The sequence below is a fragment of the Coturnix japonica genome, chromosome 1, assembly GCF_001577835.2.
Source record: "Coturnix japonica isolate 7356 chromosome 1, Coturnix japonica 2.1, whole genome shotgun sequence".
NCBI lineage: Eukaryota > Metazoa > Chordata > Aves > Galliformes > Phasianidae > Coturnix > Coturnix japonica.
The window spans coordinates 102120464-102145070 of NC_029516.1; the positions used below are offsets into that span (position 1 = coordinate 102120464).

At 41.6% G+C, this 24607-nt stretch overlaps 1 protein-coding gene across 3 annotated transcripts in view; it reads right to left on the reverse strand.

Annotated features, from left to right (window-relative positions):
• PRRG1 (proline rich and Gla domain 1) overlaps positions 1-24242 on the reverse strand; it is a 30816-nt gene extending 6574 nt beyond the window's left edge. For all 3 annotated transcript variants that reach the window (XM_032449356.1, XM_015884435.1, XM_032449361.1), the window contains exons 1-3: positions 24134-24242; positions 7968-8017; positions 3970-4130 (exon numbers count right to left, since the gene is read on the reverse strand). In XM_032449356.1, coding sequence (XP_032305247.1) covers positions 3970-4130; positions 7968-7977 — 171 coding nt within the window. In that variant the 5' untranslated portion in view covers positions 7978-8017; positions 24134-24242. The remainder of the gene's footprint in view (positions 1-3969; positions 4131-7967; positions 8018-24133) is intronic.
• Between the last annotated feature and the right edge of the window lie 365 nt (positions 24243-24607).

Here is a 24607-nt window from a genome sequence, read left to right on the forward strand (position 1 = left end):
AGAAGACTGGTTGGTGTTCAGTAGGTAAAGGACATGAACAATAAAGGGAAATGAGCACACTTGCTACTCTGTTTTCTTCTGTTTGCCCTCAATTTCAGATTTACACCTTCTCTCCCAGATATTTACCCAGCATTTGTAATTAAACACACACACAGATTGATGTCTTATCGGATCACAACATTTTAGAGCTGGTGCTGGCAAGTTTTGAGTTGTTTCCTAGGCATTTTAGCATTTTTACACTTATGGATAAAATATGAGGGTTTTTTTTGTTCATTTGTTTTTGTATTTTCTTTTAAATGATGCTGTATCACTTTAAAACCTGAGTTAATGTATGAGAAATGAGAAGTGAGTTTCCATCACACACCAGGTCACCTTGCAGTCACATTCTGCGAATCTTTGAGCCTTCCAACAAACTCTGACAACTGCCTAATGATCATGTAAAGTGCTGTCTGGTTATACCTTCTACATATGCATAGCTTGACAGGATGAGGAGTAAGGTTCACCTCATTTATTATCTTCTGACAACAAACACATACTGGCAGAAGAAGAGTATACACATATGTGGAGAGTGACACTCTTGCAGCTTTCACATACTTGTATTCAAGAACTCCCACTAGATAAAGCTGACTGACCCCTTTTATTCAATGGTCCCCAATTGTTTTCATCATCTCTGAAGCTACATAGGCTTTTTCCTGTGGCCAAACAGTCACAGAGCTCCACTGCTTGCGGTGAGAAGAGACGTTTTTATTTGCTCTGACCCTGCATCTTCCTATTTCCTCAGAGACCCTTTTAAGCTCCGCTGTCAGAAGGATGTTAAATGATTCACCTCTGTTCAATATTCATATTTCTTACTGACATCTATTACATGTTCCCTGATTTAACTGTTTTCAATCTATAGCTGTTATATAAACCTTTCAAGTTAGCTTCCCAGGCTCTCTGGATTTTCCTCAGCTACTTACTTGCTTTTGAAGTGCAATACATGACACATTCAAGATTCAAGTGAACAGTCACGTAGTTACATTCCCCATTTTGTTCTCTGTTCCCTTCCCAGGATTCTTAACTTACAGTCTTTTATTTGTTTTTTTGTGTAGCTGCTAAGCATCATAAATTCAAGTCTTCACAGGCAATCTATAAATTCAGTTCTTGCTCCAGAGGCAAACATATATGTGTATATATATCTGAGGAATGATCCTTCCTCCCTAGTGTGCATCGCATTTGTCAACACTGAATTTCATTTTTTTCCACTCAGTGCCACAAAGTTTTGCAAACCCTTTCCTGCCATTTCCTGCTTTTGCTATCCTGGGAGTATTACCTTTATTATTAACAGTACCATTTCACATGATACTTCTGAAGATATCAAAATCCACAAGCCTACACGATATGAAAGGCAGTCAGTATTTCCGTGACATTTATGTATGTATACTTAACGTACACAACGCTATCTTCCAAGAAAACTGATGCATCAAAAATAACTGAGGGACTGGTTGAATCGCCATCCCTGGTTGTGTTTAAGAGCCGTTTGGATGTGGTGCTCAGGGATATGATTTAGTGGAGGGTTGTTAGAGTTAGGGTTCTGGTTAGGCTGCGGTTGGACTTGATGATCTTCAAGGTCTTTTCCAACCTGGGTAATTCTATGATTCTATATTATTTTAATGTTACAAACTCAGATGTTGTACACATCTCCAGCAAACTTCAAAGAAGCAAAGAACCCAGTGGACAAGATTAAAAAAAAATACAGAAGAGAAATTATATAAAGCAAAGTTAAGTTGAGATAAATATGCTCCATAACCTATCTGAATATCAGTCTATCCATAGTACAAAATCACTGCACCTTCATTATTACAAACATACTATACTGCAATCTCATTCTATAGCACCTCTGTCCCCAGAAATCAAGTATTATTAAATGGCTGTAAGGATGGATTTAGCCAGGAAACAAAGGACTAAGTAAATTAGGCTGGTCAGGCATGGCTGCACATTAGCAAGCTACCATCATCAAAGCAGCTGAACTAAAACGGATACAGTAATAGGACTGGATAATGGAAGAGGACTTTATTGGAAATTCTCTCTGCACTGTGACAATCAGGTTGTGGCATAATAGTAAACTTAACTATTTCTACTTTACTATTTCTTAAATGCCTCTGCAATGCTGCAGTGAAAAGGCTATCTACTGAAATACAAAATGTTTCTAAATACTTAATAGGCTAAAAGAAGTTGAAGCAAGAGGCAATGCAGAATCATAGAATTTCCTGAATTGGAAGGGACCCACAAGGATCATCGAACCTCAACTCCACAAAGAAACACCTAAAATTCAACCCCTGTGACTGAGAGTGTTGTTCAAATGCTTTTTAAGACTCTGGCAGTCTGGAGCCATGACCACTGACCTGGGGAGCCTGTTCCAGTGCTCAACCACCATTCTGGTGAAAAACCTTTTCCTAACACCCAACCTGACCTTCCTCTGACACACTTTATACTGCTTTGTCAGGTCCTATCACGGGTCATCAGTTTGACCTATCACTAGTCGACATATTTAGGCTATTAGTGATAATGTGTTAGTTTTTATTCAAGTTGTGTCACTGTACACACTGTTTTTAATTACAGAATGATACCATCAAGAATTGCCACATTGAGTTTAGGAGGTAAAATACACAACTGTGCATTTTACAGCTTCTGAGAAAGAATAGGATTTAAAACGTTACACATACTACTGCTTCATTGTAATGAAGTTTCCATTCTGTCTTCTCCACTTTCCTATGTGTGACACAAACAAAAAAATACCAAAAACTTAAAATGTTCAGTAGGTTTTTCTGTTGTTTTTAATGTAAAACACAACCAGTAAAGAGTGGGACACATCACTCATGTTATTCTGAAATAAACTCATAATGCTCTGTGCCATTTTGCCCATTAATCCACAGGCCTTGCTTGCCAATTTCCCAAGTCACATTTTCTAGCAGCTGTTTTTCCACTTTGGAACCAAATTTGAGGATAAATCTAATTTCATTCAGGTCCGTCTTGAATTAGAAAAAAAAATCTTGACTTTCCTATATTAAATAAATCAGGCAACACTATCAAGAACTTACATGCTGTGCTTATTTGTTGGAAGACAATTTAAGTTACTCTGGGTATGATGTACAGTGCAGCTGGCCCACAAGCTTCTTTTAATTACAGAAGGTGAAAGACTTACACAATTCTGTGTGGGCAGTATCTGTCTCATTCCAGTCATGTTAACATACCACTGCCCTTGAATAACATATGGCAGCATTGACACTGTTAATCTTCCTATGTTTTAGATCTCTGCTTCTTAACAATATGCTGTTAGGGTCTGCAGAAGTTAACTTCAAGAAGGCCATTTGTCTCTATTTATTTTTAAGGCCACGAATAATCTGGCCGCAGAACATTTTGCCAGCTACACCAGCATCTGTATAGTCTCTATTTTAAGTGGAACAATTTTTCAGTTGCTCACTTGTTTTATGTGAATGTATTTAACAAATGAGTTAAAGCGTGAGATAAACAAAGTCTTCTGACCTCTGCTTCTATAAATTCCCTGTAACAGTCACAACTCCATTTCACCCAAGAAAAACAATAGCATCTGTAATATGTAGACTAGGATTAAGGTGTGTGATGATAGGTAACATGGTATTTGGGTAAGTAGTGCTGCCAAAGAGAACAGATAATGACAGCTAAAAGAAAAGGAATGTGAATACTCCCCAAGCTGCCAATCTGCATAAAACTTTTATAAGCAAGGTTTTCTTTGAGATTTCCTCTTCTTTAAAATTTAATTTGGAGAACAGATTCTGAATTCATTGCTACGAGGTCTATCCATCTCCACTGCAGACTTCAGATACTTAAAGAATCAAGTCAAGAAGGAAAAATATACTGTAATGTTGGAAAACACACAATTACTCATCATATCTCTAATATTAATATCAAGACATCCCCCCCCCCAGTCTATAAACACACAAAACATACCGTCTTTTCCTCATTTTCAAATGCTTCTCTTGCTTCTTCATAGGTACAGATTTCTTCTCTGCATTCATGTTCTATGTCACCTTGCTTTAATTCTTCCAAAAACTTGTTGGCTCTTCGGTATCTTTTATACACAGAATTGGCTTTGTCCCCTGTTAAGAACACTGAATAAGAGGAGAGAAAATAATGGTCACTACTGAAACATACCCAAAACCTCACAGTGAAACTATTCAAAGAAAATGTCCATTTGGGCAACACTCTTTTTCAAAGTCTTCCCCTTTATTTAATAGGATAAAAGGTCTTTTCTAGTTCTGTTCACTACTATCAACATTTGGGCTTACAACTTCAGTAGTTATTGCTACATCAAAAATGTGATGAATCCCGATTCAGCATCGTGTTCCTGTATACTGTATACAAGACTGAAACCTGTGCCTGAGAACAGTGCCCAGAAGAGACAATGAAAATGATTTTTCAAACTAAGACAACACAGAACAAACAAAACCTGCCTGCGAACAGCCAAGGAGATATTTGCAATTGCTTGAGGGCAACACAGCTAGAATACTCAGAAGTTTTGATGCCACCAATATTTCTGAATATTACCCAGTTGTACTCACCAGAACAGCACTATTTATCAAAGTTTAATTTCATCTACTTTCTTTAGCAACTTGGAAAGCAGATTTTCTGCCTTTATTTCAGAAATATCAGCCACAAAACATCAACTCTTTTGGAGGTGTAGGGAAGTAGTCTCATTGTATCTTCTTAAATAATACACAGAACCCCACCTAATTTGCTGAAGCAAATAAAAAGCATGCTGGAAGACAACAGAAGTTCTGATAAAGGCATTCTTCTCTGCTTTCCTTAGTTTTCTGTTCAAATAAAAGAGCTGGAAATAGTCTTCTTGGGTTCAATTCTTCCCTCAAATTCCCTGAGCAAATGATTTTTACAGTAACATGTAGCAACTGAAACACTTCAAAATCCAGTAGGCTGAATTACTCAAAAGGCCTATCTGCAGTGAACAACACAGAAATTCCTCAGGTATTTTAGGTCAGGAAGCAAGAACACTGTACCAATGCAACACTGTGCTTGGGTTCTCACTGCTAGCAATAGGGACTAATAATTCAATGCACTGCAATATTAACGTACTCATACTTTTTTCTTCACCAGTGCTACCATTTCTGCACTGGTTCATTTACAGCTAATCTGGGACCTCCAATTAGCTTATGAAGACAAAACTCTCACTGCCTGCAGAAGGACAGAGACTAACTGGTTTAAACAATGATTCATCTATGATTTCATATGAATCAGTCTTCTATTTCTACTGTAATCCTCTTAGTTGAATACTAAAAAAAGGATGCCTGCACATCTACAAAGATAGGTCACTACACTTTTGCTTTACTGAACTTAGATGTGGGAGCATTTTTCAGCAGAAAGAATACTATCACAATTAGGCTTATCTACTTTACTTTAATTCTATTTTATTCAGTATGTGCGTTGTAATCTCTTCGCTAAAAATCATTAGACAATCACCTTCCTTTTGCAAAGGATTAAGTATTTGGAGATCCAACTCCAAGATAATCAGCCCTTTCTCTACTTTCAGTTGAATACATGTGGTACGTACATGCACTGTGTAAATTACCTTATTCACAATGCTGCCAGAATCTCCGTGTACACAGATCTACATTTGCCACTTTTGCAGTTTAGATTTCTGATAGTACCACAGGTACTCACCTGTGGGTGAGTGCAAGTTCACTGTCTAAATATCAAATTAATACTCAAAATTTTCCTCCAATGAGAACGAAAAGGACAGGGATGGCTTCTGCCTCCTCACACAATTCTCTTAACTCCTCTCTAGGCCTGAAGAATTGGCTTTTTTCCACATGCCTCAGCAATCACCTAAAAGTGGGGAGATAGAAGACTTGGTGACACCAGGAAGCCAGAATGCAGTCACGTATGGGAATGCCAGTGCTGTAACTACTTCTCACCAACACCTCTTGTGAGCACTCTTGAAGCAGGACAAGCTAAAGTTCTGACTTTCTTAAGTGCTGTGATAATGCACTGTAAATCAAGTTTCCCCTCCTTCAAGGGATAAACGCTGGGAATTTCATTTTATAGATAGAGTTCATCCTTGAAAACAGAGGAGAGAAACTATAATAGCTTTGTACTGGATGCAGAGGTAAAAGGAATAAAGAGGAAAACACAGGTAGCTGAAAACATACTCAGAAAGTACGTACAAATCTTGCTTCCAAAAACAAGCTAAGTATATACTTGCACAGCAGAATTCATTGATGAAAAACAGCAAAGCATTTAAACAATTCAATTTTCAAGAATGGTCAATATGTACTTTTCTGAAAGAAAAAACCACACTCCCACCCCCAGTTCAGGATGTGTCTCTCTTCTGTTACAATACAGTATAAAAAATGCATACAAAGACAAAAAAGCCCAATGAGAAGGCTAAGCCACACACGTTAACTCTGAATGTATTTGATTAAAAAAAAAAATCATTAAAGATTAGTCCAGATCAGGAACAGCTTTTGACCTTGTAAGACTAGACAGAATGAAGTACAACCTTGTTCATTTGTTTTGAGCTGACATTTATAAAGTATTGCACACTCATGATAACTTTAAATGCTTATTGAGAAGTCAATAAAAAAAGCAGCAATGAAAGAAATACATGCACCGATTGATGCAATTTTTATGCAGGTGCTGATAGAAATGTAATGATTTAATGAGAATCTATCGCTTCCTGATGAATGCTATAAAGATAATGGCACCATGTTGCAGAAACCACATTGACTTAGTATTCTGTGACTGTCATCATGGAAACATTCAGTTATGATCACACAGGAGCAAGTAAAAATCCTCCTTGGGTTTGGTGCCCACCTAATCAAGATGCTGCTGAATTCACTGCTGTTGTTAATATGAAACTGAAAATGATCAGGAAAGAATAACATGGTGAGAATAAGAGTAGTACAATTAATATTTCACTTTAAGATTGACTAACAAAAACAAGATAAAGAAAAAAAACTGAAACAATGATTTTTATGTTATTTAAGATAGAGTTCTGTCTGTAAACAATACTTTTTTAGCAAAGTTTTTACGTATCAAAAGGCTATTAAAAAACTTAGTTTGCCAGTATTACTGGAGAGAGTAATTGAGCCACATGAAGTTACAATGCATTCTCAGGAAAACCTGTGCAAGGTGAAATTCAACTAGAACTAAGAAGAATCAGGCAAGGACACGTGTGAGGATAAGTATGTCTCAGCCTGCCAGCTGAAGATGTCACAACCAAAGAAAACTGGCTCTCAGGCCTGTAGTTAAAGAGAAACAGGGTGCAGCACTATGGGAAAAATGTTCTGATGCATAGGAACGCTGCAGAAGCAAAGTCCACAGCATTGTGGGCATCAAAGCCAGCTCTGCTGAAAACACTGCTGATGCTTCCATATTCTGTCTCTTTAGCAACACCCAGGGATGTTAAAGCCACAAATAGCAGAGATAAGCATTTCACTTGAAACTGAAAACTGAAGCTACTGATAAAAGTGAATATTTCTGCTGGTGATCTTAATAAAACTAATTGATTTGCACAGGGGAGAAAGGCAGAAACACGTTTTGAGCATTCACTTGTAAAGCTTGAAAAGTGATCTCTGCTGTGAGATCCTGGAGTTAATGGAACAAGATTAGGAACACAAACTGAAGGACACAAAGCTGGAAATCAGCTCTGTGCTCTCTGTTCTGCAGTCAGGATACAAAGGTCCACAGATGAGATAGTCCATAATTAAATACTACATGCAGATCAGAGTTCTATGTCAGAACAGCAGTGCAATTCCAATTCAGCTTAGCATGGACAAAGATCTGTATAATATGTAATTTAAAGTCAATTCTGTAGCAACGACTTTGTACAAACTGATTACGATTTTGAGAGGACAACAATTTTAGGGGATGCTAATACCCCTCTTTGATGGGGAACAATACAGAATGCACATTTATCACCAAGTTAAACTTACCACTGTCCATGATGATCACTGTCAAGGCACAAAACTTGCAAATATCACACCTGAAAATAAAAAAGAAAACATCCTGTTGAGTTGTGGATTATGATCAACTTGGGAAAGTTTATAATAATATGTGGGAATGAAAATAAATGTTTTACATCAGTGCTGGAAACCTTGTGATTAAGATTAATCTCCATTTTTAGTTGTATCGCTACCACATGCATTGTAACTTCAGTAGTGTAAGAGTACTAAAAGATGACTCTTAAGAAATGGTGAATACTACAACCTTCATCAAAGTTTTCTATATTTAGAATATGAAAATATGACATAAAATGGGTGTGCTTCATTTTAAACTAATCTGAAACCTGTTTTACAACTTGAAAGGTTAAAGTACATGTATCTTATCTAGGACTCAAATTCACACTGCAGAGAATATGAAGCTAACTTTATTCTATGGATCAGATTTGGGAAGGCAAAATGAACACATACAGAATCATTCAAAGCCTGCTACTGATTAAAACAGGATGCATTAAGATCAAAGGTAAAGCAAGACCTGTGATTTGGCAAAAGAACCCGCAATACAACCAAGGATCCCAGCCAGCCCTACAAGAACTCGCACGTACTTTATCCACATCTTGGAAGGAGAAAAGACAAAAAGATGCGCACAGTCATGAAATAGCCTGAAGCACAGCACAGCCACCAGATAGTCATTAAGAACTACACCTGAAAGCTACAATAGTTATTTGAGGGACTGTTCTCAGTTTCTTGGAACCTTCAGTAGTCTGAGAGAAGTTAAGAAAATAAAAACTTTAAGTAAAGGACCAGAACATTGCAGATGCCCAACCAAGCTGGCAGAACACCACATGAGGTTAAAGATTCTTTACTAATAAATTACCAACTCCTAAAGATTTGCATCAGTTCTACTTTGGAGGTCAAGTTACACATCAACATATCATTCCATATGCATGCCCTCGGCCTCCATAGAACCAAAACCTCATATGCAAACATCTCCATTAAGAAGTGCTAACTGTGCACAAACGTTGGCTGTAGCTGCTGTAATAAACAGGGAAAGTTAAGACTTCCAACACTAATTTGTTAAGCAAGATCAGACTGCAATACTCGTCATAAATGGAGCTCTATAAACACATCCCAGTCTTCTAACAAAACCTTAGGCCTGAGACTAAAGGAAACATGGGATGGAAAGTAAACTAATTTTTAAGCAAGTTCTTCATGTCTCTGCAAACATAAATAAACATGAATTAGATTAAAGCGCTCTGAAGTCACACCACCATGATGTTTAGTGTACCATTACTAAGCATAGTAGGGTCACAGAAACAGAGGGCTTAAATTCTGGGAAAAAAAGGTACATGGTCTCCTCCTGCAGCATTTCTTTTTCTCAGCCGACTATCCAAGAAACTGAAAAAGTCCCTGTAACACGTATTGCAGCTTTCATGCGTGGTTCTTACTGATCTTCAACAGTCTATATTAGATTCTTAAAGCAATTACAGATATTTAGAGATCTCTGGAACTAATTATGTCAGTTTTCCTACAAATGTGTCTCTTTTTTGTTGTTTTTTTTCTTTAGCACTATTCCGTGTTCCCTCCCCATCTCTGTCTCTGTCCAAACTCCATTTCCAAGCCTCCTGCTGCCCCTACATCCCCACAGCTCACTGCAAGTTCTCTGCCATCACACCTCAATACAGGCTGAGTGAGAAGCTGATACAGGCAGCGATGCCCTGCTGTTACACAGGAAAAACACATAAGTTGAGCCCACAGGACAAACTTTTCCCTACTATTCAGGTCATTCATTAGATTTCAGACCTCTACTCTCTGATAGTCTTGGTTCTAACTGACTAAATAGTTCAAAAACTGTTTGGAAAAAGGGATCAAATGCAGACAAGGGCCTTTTTTTGCTCCATAAACCAGCTGATAAAACTGAAGAGGGTTGGGCAACACTACAAGAATATCTCAACTTGCTACTGACTCATTTGTTCCTTTACTCAGCTTTTTACTTAGAATTCCATGTGTTTTAGCCTTCAAGAGCCTCAACTGAAAGGTAGGACTGGTCTTATGTTGTTAGAGCAATGTCTGCCATATACTTATACATCTAAAATACACATATATATTCACAAACACCAATGCAAGAACAAATACACCACAGATATAATCTTAGTTGTAACACTAACGCTTAACGTTTCAGGAATTTATATTAATATGTATCCTCCTCTTCCCACCTTTCAAGAGCAGGTTGTACAGTGGACAGCACTGTCTGCAATACAGCTGAGCTAATCATCATGCTCCAAGTTCAACAGTAAGCTGATGCATCTGACCATAGACCATAAAACAAGCAATCACTTCTTAGTGCCTATTTGACTGTCAGTGTGGTGATAAGAAAATCCCCAAGAGCCAGAGAGACAAGATCATTACAAAACCTAAATCAGCCATTGGGGACGCGCATAGTAGAGAAATATAAATCACAGAGATCAAAGAAATTGTAGGGTTGGAAGGAAAACCTCTAAGAGATCATCGAGTCAAACCCCCCTTCCAAAGCAGGCTCCTCTACACCCATGGTCAACACAGGTAGCATCCAGTAATGACTCAGTAGGAAATACAGTGAGTTCTAAGGCATACATGAGACAGCAAAAGAGACGTACCAAGGCCTATGCTTAGTACCGCATGACTATGCTCAACACCAAGGGGCTGTAGCATTTTACATCTTGAAGCGACATACCAAGCTGTGCATTTCTTCCCAAAATATAGCCTAAGTATTTTTCCTCAATCTTCAGTGTTCACACTGTTGGTAACAGAAACGGCTGTAACAGAGCATAAAATCAAGAATATCATGTACCCCATAAATTGGCATGACTGATTTCAGCAATAAAAATCATCAGTTCAAAAGAGTATTTCTGTAAAGTTCTGTGGCATGTTAAGAATAACCATATTCCTGTTAGAATACGCTCCTGACTCCGTTTTTTGACCACAAGTTTAATTGAAGCACTCGGCTGTAAGCACAAGTACCAAATATACAAGGCAGGAGGATCTGACAGAAGGACACAATGAAATCACAAGATACTTCAATATTACACATTAGCTCACCAACTGTCATGTAGTCTAGAAAAAAAACAACAATGTTGAGCACAAAGCATCGGGAAAGGACCCTTAAGGGATAACACAGAGCAATAGCTATAAGCCTATCTCCTCCCGTCAATTTTCTTCACTTGCTCATATTAAACAGTCGACTATAGAGCACACGTAAGGCCAAAGCTGAGGATCCTACTCACCACAAGCAAGGAGAGAACAGTGCACTCGAGAACAAACAGGTAAGGAGGGAGATGATGGTTTTGGCTCCATATCATTGAACTTCAGCATAGAAGTCTGCATGAATGTGCATCATGAACTTCTTCTACATGTGAGGTGTTGATGAAGCACTGGAGTACAATGGCTGCCCAGGGAGGCATGGTGGAAGTCTCTCCTTCCTCTGAGAGATAATTCAGAAGACCGTGCCTAAAGACGCCTACCTGGTGATGATCGTGGTGTATGGGACGTGCTTATGAGCAGGGGCGTAGGGACTCAGATGAATCTACTAGAGGTCACCTTCCAACCCTACAAATCTGTGCATTCTTCAATACAGCTCTAACAAGGGATGCAGTTGTTAGTTGTATAACCTACACAATTAATGAGACTACTGAGATGCAGTTTACAGCCAGACACCTCCAAAGAACTATAAACATCTTCAAGCTATAAATATTTAGGTTCTGCTGGAGCTTTTTATGTAAGCAAACATATTCAAGGGACACTGATAAGTGAAACATCAGTGGATGCTCAGTACAAAAACAAACACCGCTCTTTTAGTGCCAGGCCCCAAAGCAGGTGAAGTGAATACAATAAACCAAGAAACCTACAAACCCTGGGAGATTCCTTGTGTTAGAAGAAAGAAATGAAAAACAATAATTAATTACAACAGGAATGAACAGACAGAATAGTTATTAAATTGTCATTTATTCAAATGTGGGATCATGCCAGTTCCACCACATTTTCTGCATAGGAGTGTAACAAGCCAATCATAACAGAATGACCTGAGGTTGGAAATAGGACCATCAAGGATCATGTTAATGTTCAACCCCCTGCCTGGCAGGCCAACCAAAACATACCACATTACTAGACATGGTTGCCGCATCAGCCCCCGTCCGAGCCTGGCCTGAACACCTCCAAAGGACGGGCATCCACAAACCTCTCTGGGGCAAGCCTGTTCAGGTGGCTAACCACTCTCCTAGTGAAGAACTTCCCCCTAACAGCCAACCTAAGTCTTCCCTCTTTCAACTTAAAGCCATTTCCAAATGTTCCAGAAGAGTGTAATTTTACTTATTACAAATGTCTTCCTAAAAAAACTTTTTCCTTAGGAAAAGCACACAAAAGAATTTAAACGTATTCATACACTGGAGAAATATATTGCTTTTGCTCTGAGCAGGACATCCACACTTTATGGATAGGGGAAAAGGTTGTGCTTTCTAAGTTTGATCTGTTGGCAACAGCAGCCAGACATGGAGTCAGGCCAGGAATAAAGAGGGATTACACTTAGAAACTACTATCAGACAAAGATATAAAAGAATTTCCACTGAACCACGAAAGAGAGGATACAATGAAAAGAAGAACTAGTAAGAAAAAACCTACTTGGCGCTTGCTGAAATGCTATTGAATTCACGGGCGTCACAGCATAGTAAACAACACATTATCAATTAAGAGTTACATAGGATGAAATCAACAAGCCATGGATCAGAGTGAGTGAGAGAGCATTGTCCTTAGGGAGCGAGAGCATGGATGCGCTTAAAAATCAATGAAAAGTATAGATGGCGAGTAAGACTACAGTTGCGAAGCACCCCAACGTCGTATCGAACCAACGCACTGCACAGCAAAGTACAATACTTCATGTTTGCAGAGAGCCCGCGGCATAGTGACAGGAAAAGGCCTGACTGCATGACTAGACAATGGCAAGGGTAGTGTTCAGCTTGACTGATAAGCTGTAAACCTGTAAGCTTCGTAACTCAGCTCAACACCCAATTCTGAAAGCTTTTATGTGCTATTTTCTTTAGCGAGACGAGAGCAGCTGCGAGAGGAGATCAGTGCCTGTCTGCCTCAAATCTCTATCCGATCCTAGTAAAAGTGGCATGCCAAAAGCGCGTGCGCTACAAACACTATAGGTACACAGATGACGAAAGACTATCCATGTACCGTTCCTGGTCCCAATGACAGACATAACAACCTGAGGGGTGGGCATAGTGGGGTGGAGGCTGTGCTCGTTTGTCAGAGTAGTGCAGTGGGGAAGCGCAGGGTGACTAGGGTTAAGTGGGCAGGAAGAACTACAGCTACTAAAGAGAGTGACGTAGTAGTGAAGGAACTTCTTTACAGGTAGAGGAGGGAGCACTGACAGGCTGCCCAGGAGAGGCTGGAGCCGCGACACGATATTCAAGACGCCTGACCCTTACACGAGTGACCGTGTGAAGGGCCGCACTGACTATATTGGCAAGGGGTTGGACTCCGTCATGATTCATCTTAGAGTCCTCTCCAACCCCTACAAATTCGTGAGTCTGTGAATTAAGTGGGAATGGTGCATGCTTAAATAAGACTATCACAGTAAGCTGTATTTTTACCCTGATTTTGTATTGCATCAGCAGCAGTGATACCATGTAATGTAATCATTCAAACTCTCTTCAATGCCTTTTAACCAAATCCAACACCGAGACTTCTTCATGCATTACCTTAAGTACTCCCTGAAAATCAATGACCAAGAAGAACAGAGAAACCCATTAATGCTTTCAGTTTAGTACAGATGGCTTTCACCATTTGTGGAAGCCTTTCAGGAGGAAGGTGCCTTGGACAACTGCAAATCATTACCCATTTTCACTGGCGAAAGGTTGGCAGTCAGCAAGCACACAGCCTCAGCCTGCGTGAACATCTACAAGTCGCTAAGACAAAGGTGGAGAAATGAAAGTAGGGAAATAACAAAGCCAGCACATAAGAGGTGTCTAACAACATTGTGACTTCCTTAACAGTTGGGTCACAAAGAAAATATGCATAATAGAGAAGAGAACTCAGATTACTGAAGTAGGAAAGTGCAAGAGGTGACAGAGGCAAGAAAATAGCTTGATTACAGTTGTGGTGCTCCCTGATCTAATTACATTTTAAGTGATGGCTTCCAAATCAAACTCGGGCTGTTAACTGCTTCAATAGTATCTACTCAAACATTGGCCTGAATAGATGGACTCATTTGAAACCAGTACAGTGGTCATGAACAATAACCTATAAGCACTGCAGATTTATCTCTGTCAATGACTATGCTCACATTAGTCAGGAATGCAGAGCAATAGAAGCAAGTCTAAATAACAAAGCAGTTGGTCCTGAGGGCCCAACACTAACATAACAGGCATGGTGAAAATTTTGCTTCACATTATGTCTGATTTGGTCCCTGAGCTGAATGAGCACCATGTGGTTGTTGGCCTGCATTAGGTATGGTCTCAGAGCACATCACAGAATCACAGAATTATCAAGGTTGGAAAAGACCCAGAAGATCATCTAGTCCAACCATCACCAATACTTCCCAGCTAAATCATATTCATCAACACCACATCCAAACGTTTCTTGAACACTCCCATGGTCGGTGACTCCACCACCTCCCTGGGCAGTGCATTCCAATGCCTGACTACCCTTTCTGAGAAGTAATACTTCCTAATGTTCAGCCTCATTTACTTTCCGCCAAAAGTAATTCAATTTAATTGCTTTAAAACTATTCCACAATGTGAACACACAAAGCACAGAAAGAGGTGACAGTTGGGAGTTTTGCTTCCATAAAACACTCCTAATCTGAACCAAGATGCTGCTGTAGATACGCCCAGTGCGCTGTGTGACTATCAGCAAAGCACTAAGAAGCTGTGAGGAAGGAAGCTCTAGATAACATCGTTTCTCAACAAAATCTCAGAGGTTGTTATGGAAAAGTGAATGGCTGACAAAACCTCCTGCAGAGCTACAGAACTCCTTTGACAAACAAGCAGACCAAAACACAGATAACACGAAACCCTCCTTCAAGTGAGAAATCAGTGGATGTGCTGCTAAGTAAGTGTAGGCCCAACCCAAAGCCTCAGTTTCCAGGGCAAAACCTGAAAATGCCATGCTTACCTATAGCTGAAGGGAACTACAAATAATAATAATAATAAAAAAAAACAAACAAAAACAAGCGAAACACACACACAAAAAGAGATAAAACAGAACACTACAACAACAAAAGAAAGAACAGCCAAAAATCAAATCCAAACAAACAAAACACTTCCTCACAGTGCAGACAGGCTCCTTGAGCAGTCTGTGTGTCTGCCTCCTCTTCAAAAGCTGTGTTCTCCTGCCAGATATTAAGCAGTGCTCTGTAAGAATTTAGTCTACTCAAAGGACTCAACTCCTCTTAAACTGAATCTGTGTGTTGAACGTACTTAAAAGTAACTAACAGAAACAGAACACTGATACGCTGCATACCACAGGGCCCAATATCACAGTATCACAGTCTCGTGCGGGTTGGAAGGGACCTTAGAGATCATTGAGTCCAGTCCCCGGGATTCGAGCCTCCTGTGTAGCAGAGCGGCACTTCTACCACTTGCGCCACAGGGGGATTCGAACCTGGGCCCTGGTGTTGCAACGCGGCACTCCTACCACTGTGCCACTGGGGCACACCCCCGGGGTACACCTGGTGTTTGCCCCTTCAGAAAAGGTCACAAGGCTAAAAAATGTACAGTTTTTCCTACTTGATAATCCTTACAGATATTTCTTCCCCGACTCATCTTTCAGAAAGCAAAACCATGACCCCAATGTCACAAACAATACCTTCCTGCTTCTTCCAATAACAGAAGCTGGCTGTACAAAATTCAGCCTCCAACCGCATCACTCTGTATCCAATACTCTTCCCAGATGGAGAGAAGAAAGATCTGACAATTCTGCACGTTTGAAAGAGATTATCCTCAATTCTCTGAGGCTGTTACTTGAAATTGTGGCAGTGCTCTGAAGGCTCAGGAGCAATAGCAATTCTAAACTAACGCTATTTTTGAAGGGGAATGAGGAAAATAGAGCTCAGAACGTGCACTTCCATTGCCAAAAGAAACCTGGATCATTTTACGCATCTTTGTTGTGCATGGAATACTGTATAACTAACCTAAGCCTGCAACTTCATCAAGTTTATTTTGCTCTTCTGTGAAGAAAAGGTGCAGTGAATATTCAGCTGTGTTCGGAAACTGCATTTAGCACATGCTTGCTAGTCCAACGTCTCACACCTCATTTCATTTAGAAAAATTATCCAGAAGCAATAAAAAGTCATTTCTCTAGTTTAGTGTAGCACTTCACAGAGAAATGTGCAAACAAAGCCTTGGCTTCCAAATATTTATGCACCGTCAGCATATTTCCGTACAAGTTTCCACCCAGCCTGTTTTCCCCTGAAGCAATGCACATACGATGGCATTTCGGAGCACATTTTAATGGGATTTTCCAGTCGCACACAAATTAATTTGCACAGAAGCGCCCCAAGAATTATAAGAAAGCTATAAACATATAGTTCATCTAATTGAGATATATGATAACTGGGTAAAAAGATAATGGGGAACAACTGCTACTACAGAATTATGATTTTTTTTCCATCACATAGGGCGACATCATAAAAAGAGCACACAAAGGCATACAGCACCAGAAACCATAAGAGAACTGCGGCTACTTAGAGGGTAAATACCCTACACAAAGCAGAAAATAGATCTTTTTTTAATATTGCTACTTCCTTCTCTCTTAACAGCCACCCTCTTCTTCCCCTTCTCATCAGCATTACTCACATTTCCATACAAATTAAGCGTGCACACATCTCGACTGTCTCTTCTAAAGCATTACACATTTGAACAAGCCTACACACAATCATTCCAGCTGATTTACATGTTTGCAGCGTATTAAAACAAGATGGTAACAAGATGGTTTGGCTTCAGCCATGAAGAGGAGTGAAGGATTTTCTCCTTCCTTCCACCCAACCTTTAATGAGGATCAGTGCCCCTGATCTGGGCTAAGGCAGTTTGGTTCTCTGCATTGCAGCCTCACCCAAACCCTTCCATCAGTCTCCCTCCCCTCCATCACTAGTACTCAATCAGCTAGCACTCAACAGCAGAAAAATTAAGTTGAATTCATGGAAGTTCTCCTAAACAGAGCAAATTACAGAACCATTTGGAATGTCATAATTCAAGAAAAGACTGGAAGACAAGTTAATTTTGAAATAAATGCCACAGGAAAGCTTTAAGTCGCAGCCTCTCATTGCCCAACATTGCATAACTCCACAAAAAACAAAGCCAAAGAATTCCAGTAGTCACAAAGCCACCAGTATCAGGGTTCAGCTACAAAGAATTTCTGATACTTTCCAGCACTGAAAGCAGCAGAGCAGCTCCAGAACTAGAACAATAAAACTATTGACGCTCTCCTGCTTATAAAGTGATTCAGTGCATTACACATTCTGAGTAGGAAGCACAAAAAACCATATAAAACAAGAACATTCTGAAGGATTTTGGATTTCAAAATCAGTTTTAAAAGACTTAGGGCAAGGAAAATTTTACACGCTGAAACCAATTAAGTATTGACATGCCAGATTAACGCTCAAAATTAACCACATTTGAAGATACGATTTATCTTAGTTATGTCAAAAACTCACGCAATTAGGTTAAGAGTTAACTGCTAAAAAATGCATTTTCAACAGGAAGATCATCTACTGTATTTGAATGCCTAGCATTTGTCGTGGGGATAGGACTAGGGGTAATAGGATGAAAGTACAGCATAGGAAGTTCCGCACAAATGTGTGCAAGAACTTCTTTACGGTGAGGGTGACGGAGCACTGGAACAGGCTGCCCAGGGAGGTGGTGGAGTCTCCTTCTCTGGAGATATTCAAGACCCGCCTGGACGCCTACCTGTGTAACGTGGTGTAGGGAGCCTGCTTTGGCAGGGGGTTGGACTCGATGATCTCTAGAGGTCCCTTCCAACCCCTACAATTCTGTGATTCTGTGTTTTAGGGAGAATCAAAGGGTGGGTTTCCCACCCACCCTACAGGCTGTATCTTCTCCATCACCTAGAGAATTCCACCCCCCCACTGTCCTGCTCCCTCCCTGAGCCAACACAGGCTATGGCTGGCAGCCATCCAGCTCATGGAAAGCCTTCTGTGTGCCTGTGTTTGCTCAAAAACAAATCATCTCCTAGTCCAGTCGACTATACAGTATTAGGGAAACAGTCAAAATGCAAAATCTAACAAGGATGGAGACGAAAAGCAAGAAACTTGTTTTCAAGCAGTGGGACGTGCTTAGATCAGCTAAGCTGCTTACAAAGCCACGCACTCAGTTCTTCATCCTAAGCCATGCCTTTATTTCATCGCTGCCCACAGCTCTGATAAGTGGCAGCAGCAAAGAGAAAACAGCACAGTGAGTCCATTTCATTTCTGATACTCAGATTGTTCAGCAGTGCTGAAAGAAAATGTGAAGGACTGCGCTAATGTGAGATGCTGCAGGGCATTGCTACTGGAAGGTAGGCAAGAGAGTTTGCTGAGGATACTGCTGCTGAAATGTCTTTCCCACTGGAGCAAGAATGCAGGTTAGCAGAATGAAAAGGAGGGTGCTTCTCTTCCTAGCTTTAGCAAATACTTAGGAGTAAGGGTCTACAAATAAAAGCTTAAGTATACATGCAGGGTCAGTAAATAGCACCCTGATAAGCCTGGCAGGTTCATCCACAGGCAGGTGAAAAAGTTCATGTCTGAGGAATGCCACTATCTGGTAGCATTCCTATAAACTGGGAACACCAGTGAGATAACAAATCTAAGTTTTCTGAGTGAAAAAAGAATGGTTCTTCAGTGTTAAACACTAAACACTCAGAAATACAGCTAATTGTAATAGATATTACGCACCTGACAGTTCATTTAGAGATAGGGATTTAAGGACAAATTGATATAAAGCGATTCTTGAAATTGGTTCACGGCATACATTCTTATGTTACAAGACAAAAAGCTCAGCAAAACAGGAATATCCAGAATTACAACCACAGCACAAAGTGTCTTGGCGTAAACAACAAAAACTCCTATCTAACCTGGGCTTCTGGCAAAAATTAGGACTATAGGGAATGGTTTTAAGCTGTGCCGGGGGAGATTCAGGCTGGACATTAGGAAGTATTACTTCTCGGAATGGGTAGTCAGGCATTGGAATGCACTGCCCAGGGAGGTGGTGGAGTCACCGACCATGGGAGTGTTCAAGAAACGTTTGGATGTTGTGTTGATGAATATGATTTAGCTGGGAAGTATTGGTAATGGTTGGACTAGATGATCTTCTAGATCTTCTCCAACCTTGATAATTCTGTGATTCTGAAAACAGAAGTACGGCAGCTTCAGGCAACCAAATGAACCTTGATAAACTACTGCAGTACTACTGCTACATCTACTACTGTGTTTTCTCTCTGATTTGTAGTATCATTTAATCTGATTGCTGCTGGAGTACTCGTAGCGAAGCAGAGCTGACCAGTGTGTTGAAAAACTAAAAGTATGTCCAGTGGGTAATCTGAAAACATGAATCACAGAATCATGGAATTGTAGGGGTTGGAAGGGACCACTAGAGATCATCAAGTCCAACCCCCCTGCCAAAGCAGGCAAATGAGATGATGATGACTTCTAAAAGTGATTTCAGAGGCAACCGGAGAAGGCTGCTTCAAAAGCTTTGAAGAAACACTTCGCTGAGTACACACGTGGCACAATGCAATGGATAAAATCTGATTAAAATAAAAAAAGTCAACAAAACAAAACCATAAAAGGAAGCACTAGTTTTGAAAACAGGTGACATTCCTAGTTCTACCGTGGTGTCTTAGGAGTCTCTGCCCCAGATGGAAACTCTGTTATGTTGGCCTGTGCACGTGTGTTTCTCACCTTTTCTAAGTGTGTTTCTGAGCAGGTGCATAACTTTCAAAGATGCTGTATGTAATTCTTACCTGTGTTCAGTTTTGGGACCTCAGCACAGGAAAGACATGGAGGTGCTGGAGCAGGTCCAGAGAAGGGCAACAAGGCTTGTGAAGGGCTTGGAGAAACAGCCCTACGAGGAGAGGCTGAGGGAGCTGGGGCTGTTCAGTCTGGGAAGAAGGAGGCTGAGGGGAGACCTTATTGCTCTCTTCCAGTACCCAAAAGGTTCTTACAGTGAGAGTGGGGCAAGTCTCTTCTCACTAGTGACAAGTGACAGGACGAGGGGGAATGGTCTCAAGTTGTGCCAGGGCAAGTTTAGGTTGGATATTAGGAAGAACTCCTTTACATTAAGGGTATTTAGGTACTGGAATGGGCTCCCCAGGGAGGTGGTTGAATCGCCATCCCTGGTTGTGTTTAAGAGCCGTTTGGATGTGGTACTCAGGGATATGATTTAGTGTAGGGTATTTACAGTTAGGTCACTGGTTAGGCTGCGGTTGGACTTGATGATCTTCAAGGTATTTTCCAACCTGGGCAATTCTATGATTCTTACCTATCAGCTTTGGGTAAAAGTGAGCTACAGCCTAAAACATTTATACATCGACTTTCCACAAATCTATTTCCTTCTAAGCCAAAACACGTGGTGTGACTTTAGTTAGCGAGCACACAGTTTCTTCACCCTGCCTGCAGATAGGTTTCCTTTTGAAATGTTACTGATCATCAGCTGACCTGCGCTACAACAAAACTGATGGCAATCAGATAAACTTGGTTCAGATTTTACAAACGCATATCAAATTCTACTAAACAAGAATCAGTAAATGGAACAAGGGTGAACAAAGAAAAGTCTGGGTATTGTCACATTAGATTTCAAAAGGTCAGAGAGTTACTGACATCTGAACTTGAATAAAAATAGCTGGCAGAAGAACAGATATTAGGCATTAGGTCATTTAGTCCACTCCCTTGCCAGCGCTGCATTGTTTTCTACTGCACGCTGCAAGTACTTTTGTTTATAATGTGGGAGAGGAAGCAAGGGATGCAGGGAGGGGTGGGGAAGAATGAGTGTCTTTGGAGGCTGGAGCAAAAGAAACACTAGAGATATGCAAGCCAGAGAAAGGCAGCACCCTGGAAACACAGATGGTAGGAAAGCAAGAAGAGAGAGCAAGGTGGTATGAAAAGCAACAGAGAAATTCAGAATTGAGCTGAGGGCCTGGAAACAAAAGACCTTGACAGGACTGTGCTAAAATCCTCATCCATAGGAACATGGAACAAATGGGAGCATACAGAACAAATGAGATTTACAGGATTTTTGTATGAGGGGAGTAAATGAGAGAAATGACGTCTTATTTTTTCCAATACACTTGCTTGGAGTACCAGCTGCACGTTGTGGTGCTCCCTCACCCACCCAGCTGGTTCTAAGAGCTGTTGGGTAAGGAAAATGATGCAGGGTCAAATTCAGGTCAGACTTATTTTTCCCCCAGTATTATTAGTTTTGTGATCCACCTCATCACGTGAATAGAAAACTGTCACACTGTTACAAAGAAAGGAGACTGCAGAGATAGGCAGGACAACAGGAGGAATAAGATGACAGGAAAACAGTGAGGGTGACGGAGCACTGGAACAGGCTGCCCAGGGAGGTGGTGGAGTCTCCTTCTCTGGAGATATTCAAGACCCGCCTGGACGCCTACCTGTGTGACGTGGTGTAGGGAGCCTGCTTTGGCAGGGGGGTTGGACTCGATGATCTCTAGAGGTCATCTAGAGATCATCTTCCAACCCCTACAATTCTGTGATTCTGTGAAAAAGGGGCTGCTTAAAACAGCACAGAAAACACAAATGTTTCACAATGGTATGGCTGAAAATAAGCCCACATTAAAGCACATTCTGTCTGCACTTTGGCCTCTAAGTTCCTTCATGACTCCACAAAGTCACATTACAATGCTGTTTAAGTGTGGGCACTAACTAAATGCATTTGATTTTAGGGGTACCTCATCTGTGAGTTTGATTTGCAGAAGCAGTACAGGTTTAGATGAGTGATTCTATTTCTTCAAAAGCTCTGCCCTGTACTTGGAGTACAGCAGGAATTTTTATGCAATAAACAATATGTTACTACTTAGTAGTTAACTGTAGTTCAATATAGATATATGGGAGACTGAAGTTAACCCAAATAACCTTTTCGTTTGTGAATGTTTCTGGCAATGACAACATTAGTACAGTTACTGTAGTTGTGTGTTACTCCCTACCATTAACCGAAGAAAACTGATGTCACTAATGGTCTAATCTCAACATTTTACATGCCATAATAAGATGCAATGCTTTATTGCTTGAGCTAACACAGAATCTCGTAGCATTACTTGGCTGCAAATCCCTGGATAAACTTGCGTGAGAAAGATAATCCGTGTTTTGTCTGGGAATTTCCTGATGTTTGTCAGTTCCAAGGAAACAAGGGGTGCTCAGGAATCCCAGGCTCTCTTAACATGCTCTGAAAAACAGATTTCTCTTACGTAGAAGTGAGATACATGAACAGATGAGTAAAAAGTCTCACACTCCTGCAGTCACGCATAGCATTTCTACATGGAAATCCTTCATCTCCTCTTCCCTGCCTTCTAATCTCATTGCCCTGGGGAGCAGCAGGAACTGCACTCACAAACTCGCTCTTCCTGGATGCCTATGGCTGCCAGCTGCCTCACAGAGCTTGTAAACCTCCCCCACAACCACTTAATCAATGGCATTTCCCCCTGTTCTACTGAGGGCCCAAAATTGCGCAACTCCAATACTGGCCATTTCTTTGAATGGGTGTGTGTGTCTGTGTATACATATGTATATACACAAACACACAAAAGACAGTGCTTTTGCACACATACATATTTTCTTATAAAAAGATAAGTAAACCCCTTGTCCAGATTGCTAAGCTGTCATAAGCATTCCTGTGGCAGAGCAGAGAACCAGACTGAAGCACTAATGAGGTTAATCAGAAGTGTGAGAGGTTAACCTGAGCCTGTAGTTAATGCTCCATGAACTCCATGCTGCTGTATGAACAACGCTGCCAACACAAGGAGAAGACGATACAGAACAGGGAAGTCAGAAGCAATGGTGTCCAAAACAAAGGTATTGATTTTAATTCAGAATTCCAATAGTGGTGTAACTTTCCCACTCCTCAGACTCATAGAACCGTAGTTGTTGGAATGGACCTCTGGAGCTCAAATAGTCCAACCCTCTGCTAAGGCAGGCACCCAACAGTAGGTTACACAGGAAAGCATCCAGGTGGGTTTGACTATCTCCAGAGGAGGAGCCTCCATCACATCTCATGGCAGCCTGTTCCAGAGCACTGTTACCAGCACAGTAAGAAACTTCTTTCTCACGTTTGTATGGAACTTCCTGTGCTCCAGTCTGCGCTTATTGTCCCTTGTCCCGTTGCTGCACACCACTAAAAAGAGCCTGGCTCCATCCACATGATACCCACCCTCTAGGCATTCAGCAGTTTTACTAAGACTTGCCCATAACAAAGAGGCCATGCAAAACACGAGCTTCTGAGGCACCTCATTTCTCCAGAAGCCTTCATCCTCACCCACTGGTTTAGTTCCTCTCGGTTTTTCTCCCTATCAGCTACTTGCCCTCCCACCCCAGCCAGCCCCAGCCGCAGCTGGGATGATGCTGAGGCTCCCTGCTCCCTATTAAGAGGAACAAGGCGCTCTCTTGGCAGCGTCAGGCTCAGCTGACCCCCGGCGGAGTGGCCTCCCAGCCCCCATTGCTCCTCACCCAGCACTGACCGAGTCTTTAAGCGGCTCTACTAGAAATGAAAGAAAGTTTACAGACGGCTGGAACTCCCTGTTATGCTGTCGCTTCTTCCCTCTAGAAAGAACTTGGAACAGCCGCCTATTTCGGAGACAACCACTAAACTCCTTCGAAAAACAGGATCCGCGGAACTTTTCCTCAGCCAGCCGCAATCAAAGCACGTCCTACCATGGCATGGCCGGGAAGGACAGACCCCCCTCCCCGCCCAGAGGACACCGTGGAGGCAGAGCGCTGCCTCCCGTTCCGACTCTAAGCCCAGCGCACTCCGCGGTCACTCCGACCCCCTTAAGTCCAACAACCAGCCCCCAGCGGCTCAACAACCCCCTATTCCACTCCAATTACTCCCCCAGCCCGTGGCCGCCATCTCCCGGCTGAGCTCCTCCCGACCCCCGTGTTGCTGCTTCTGACTCACCGCTGCCGCTCGCCCGGCGGTCACTGTGAGAGCGGCCGAACCCCGCCAGCCCGCACAACGCTCGGCGGCGTCGGAGCTACTCCGCATGCGCCACGGGACTCCCCGTCCAGGGCGGGGGGGCGGGCGGGGCGTGCCCGGGAGAACCGCGCCCACAGGGCGGCTTGGTGTGAGGGGTAACGGCTGGTGGGGGCTGAGCAGCTTAGGTCTGTAGTCTGTGCTGCCGGTTGGAAGCCTAAAATCCTCGTGTTCCACCCTGAAAATGAATCGTAGAATCGTAGAACGGTTTGGGTTGGAAGGGAGCTTTAAGATCATCTAGTTGCAGCCCTTCTGTGATAGGCAGGGACACCACACAGAATCACAGAATGACCCGGGTTGGAAGGGACCTCAAGGATCATGTAGTTCCAACCCCCCTGCCTGAGGCAGGGCCACCAACATACACTTTACTAGATCAGGTTGCCCAGGGCCCGTCCAACC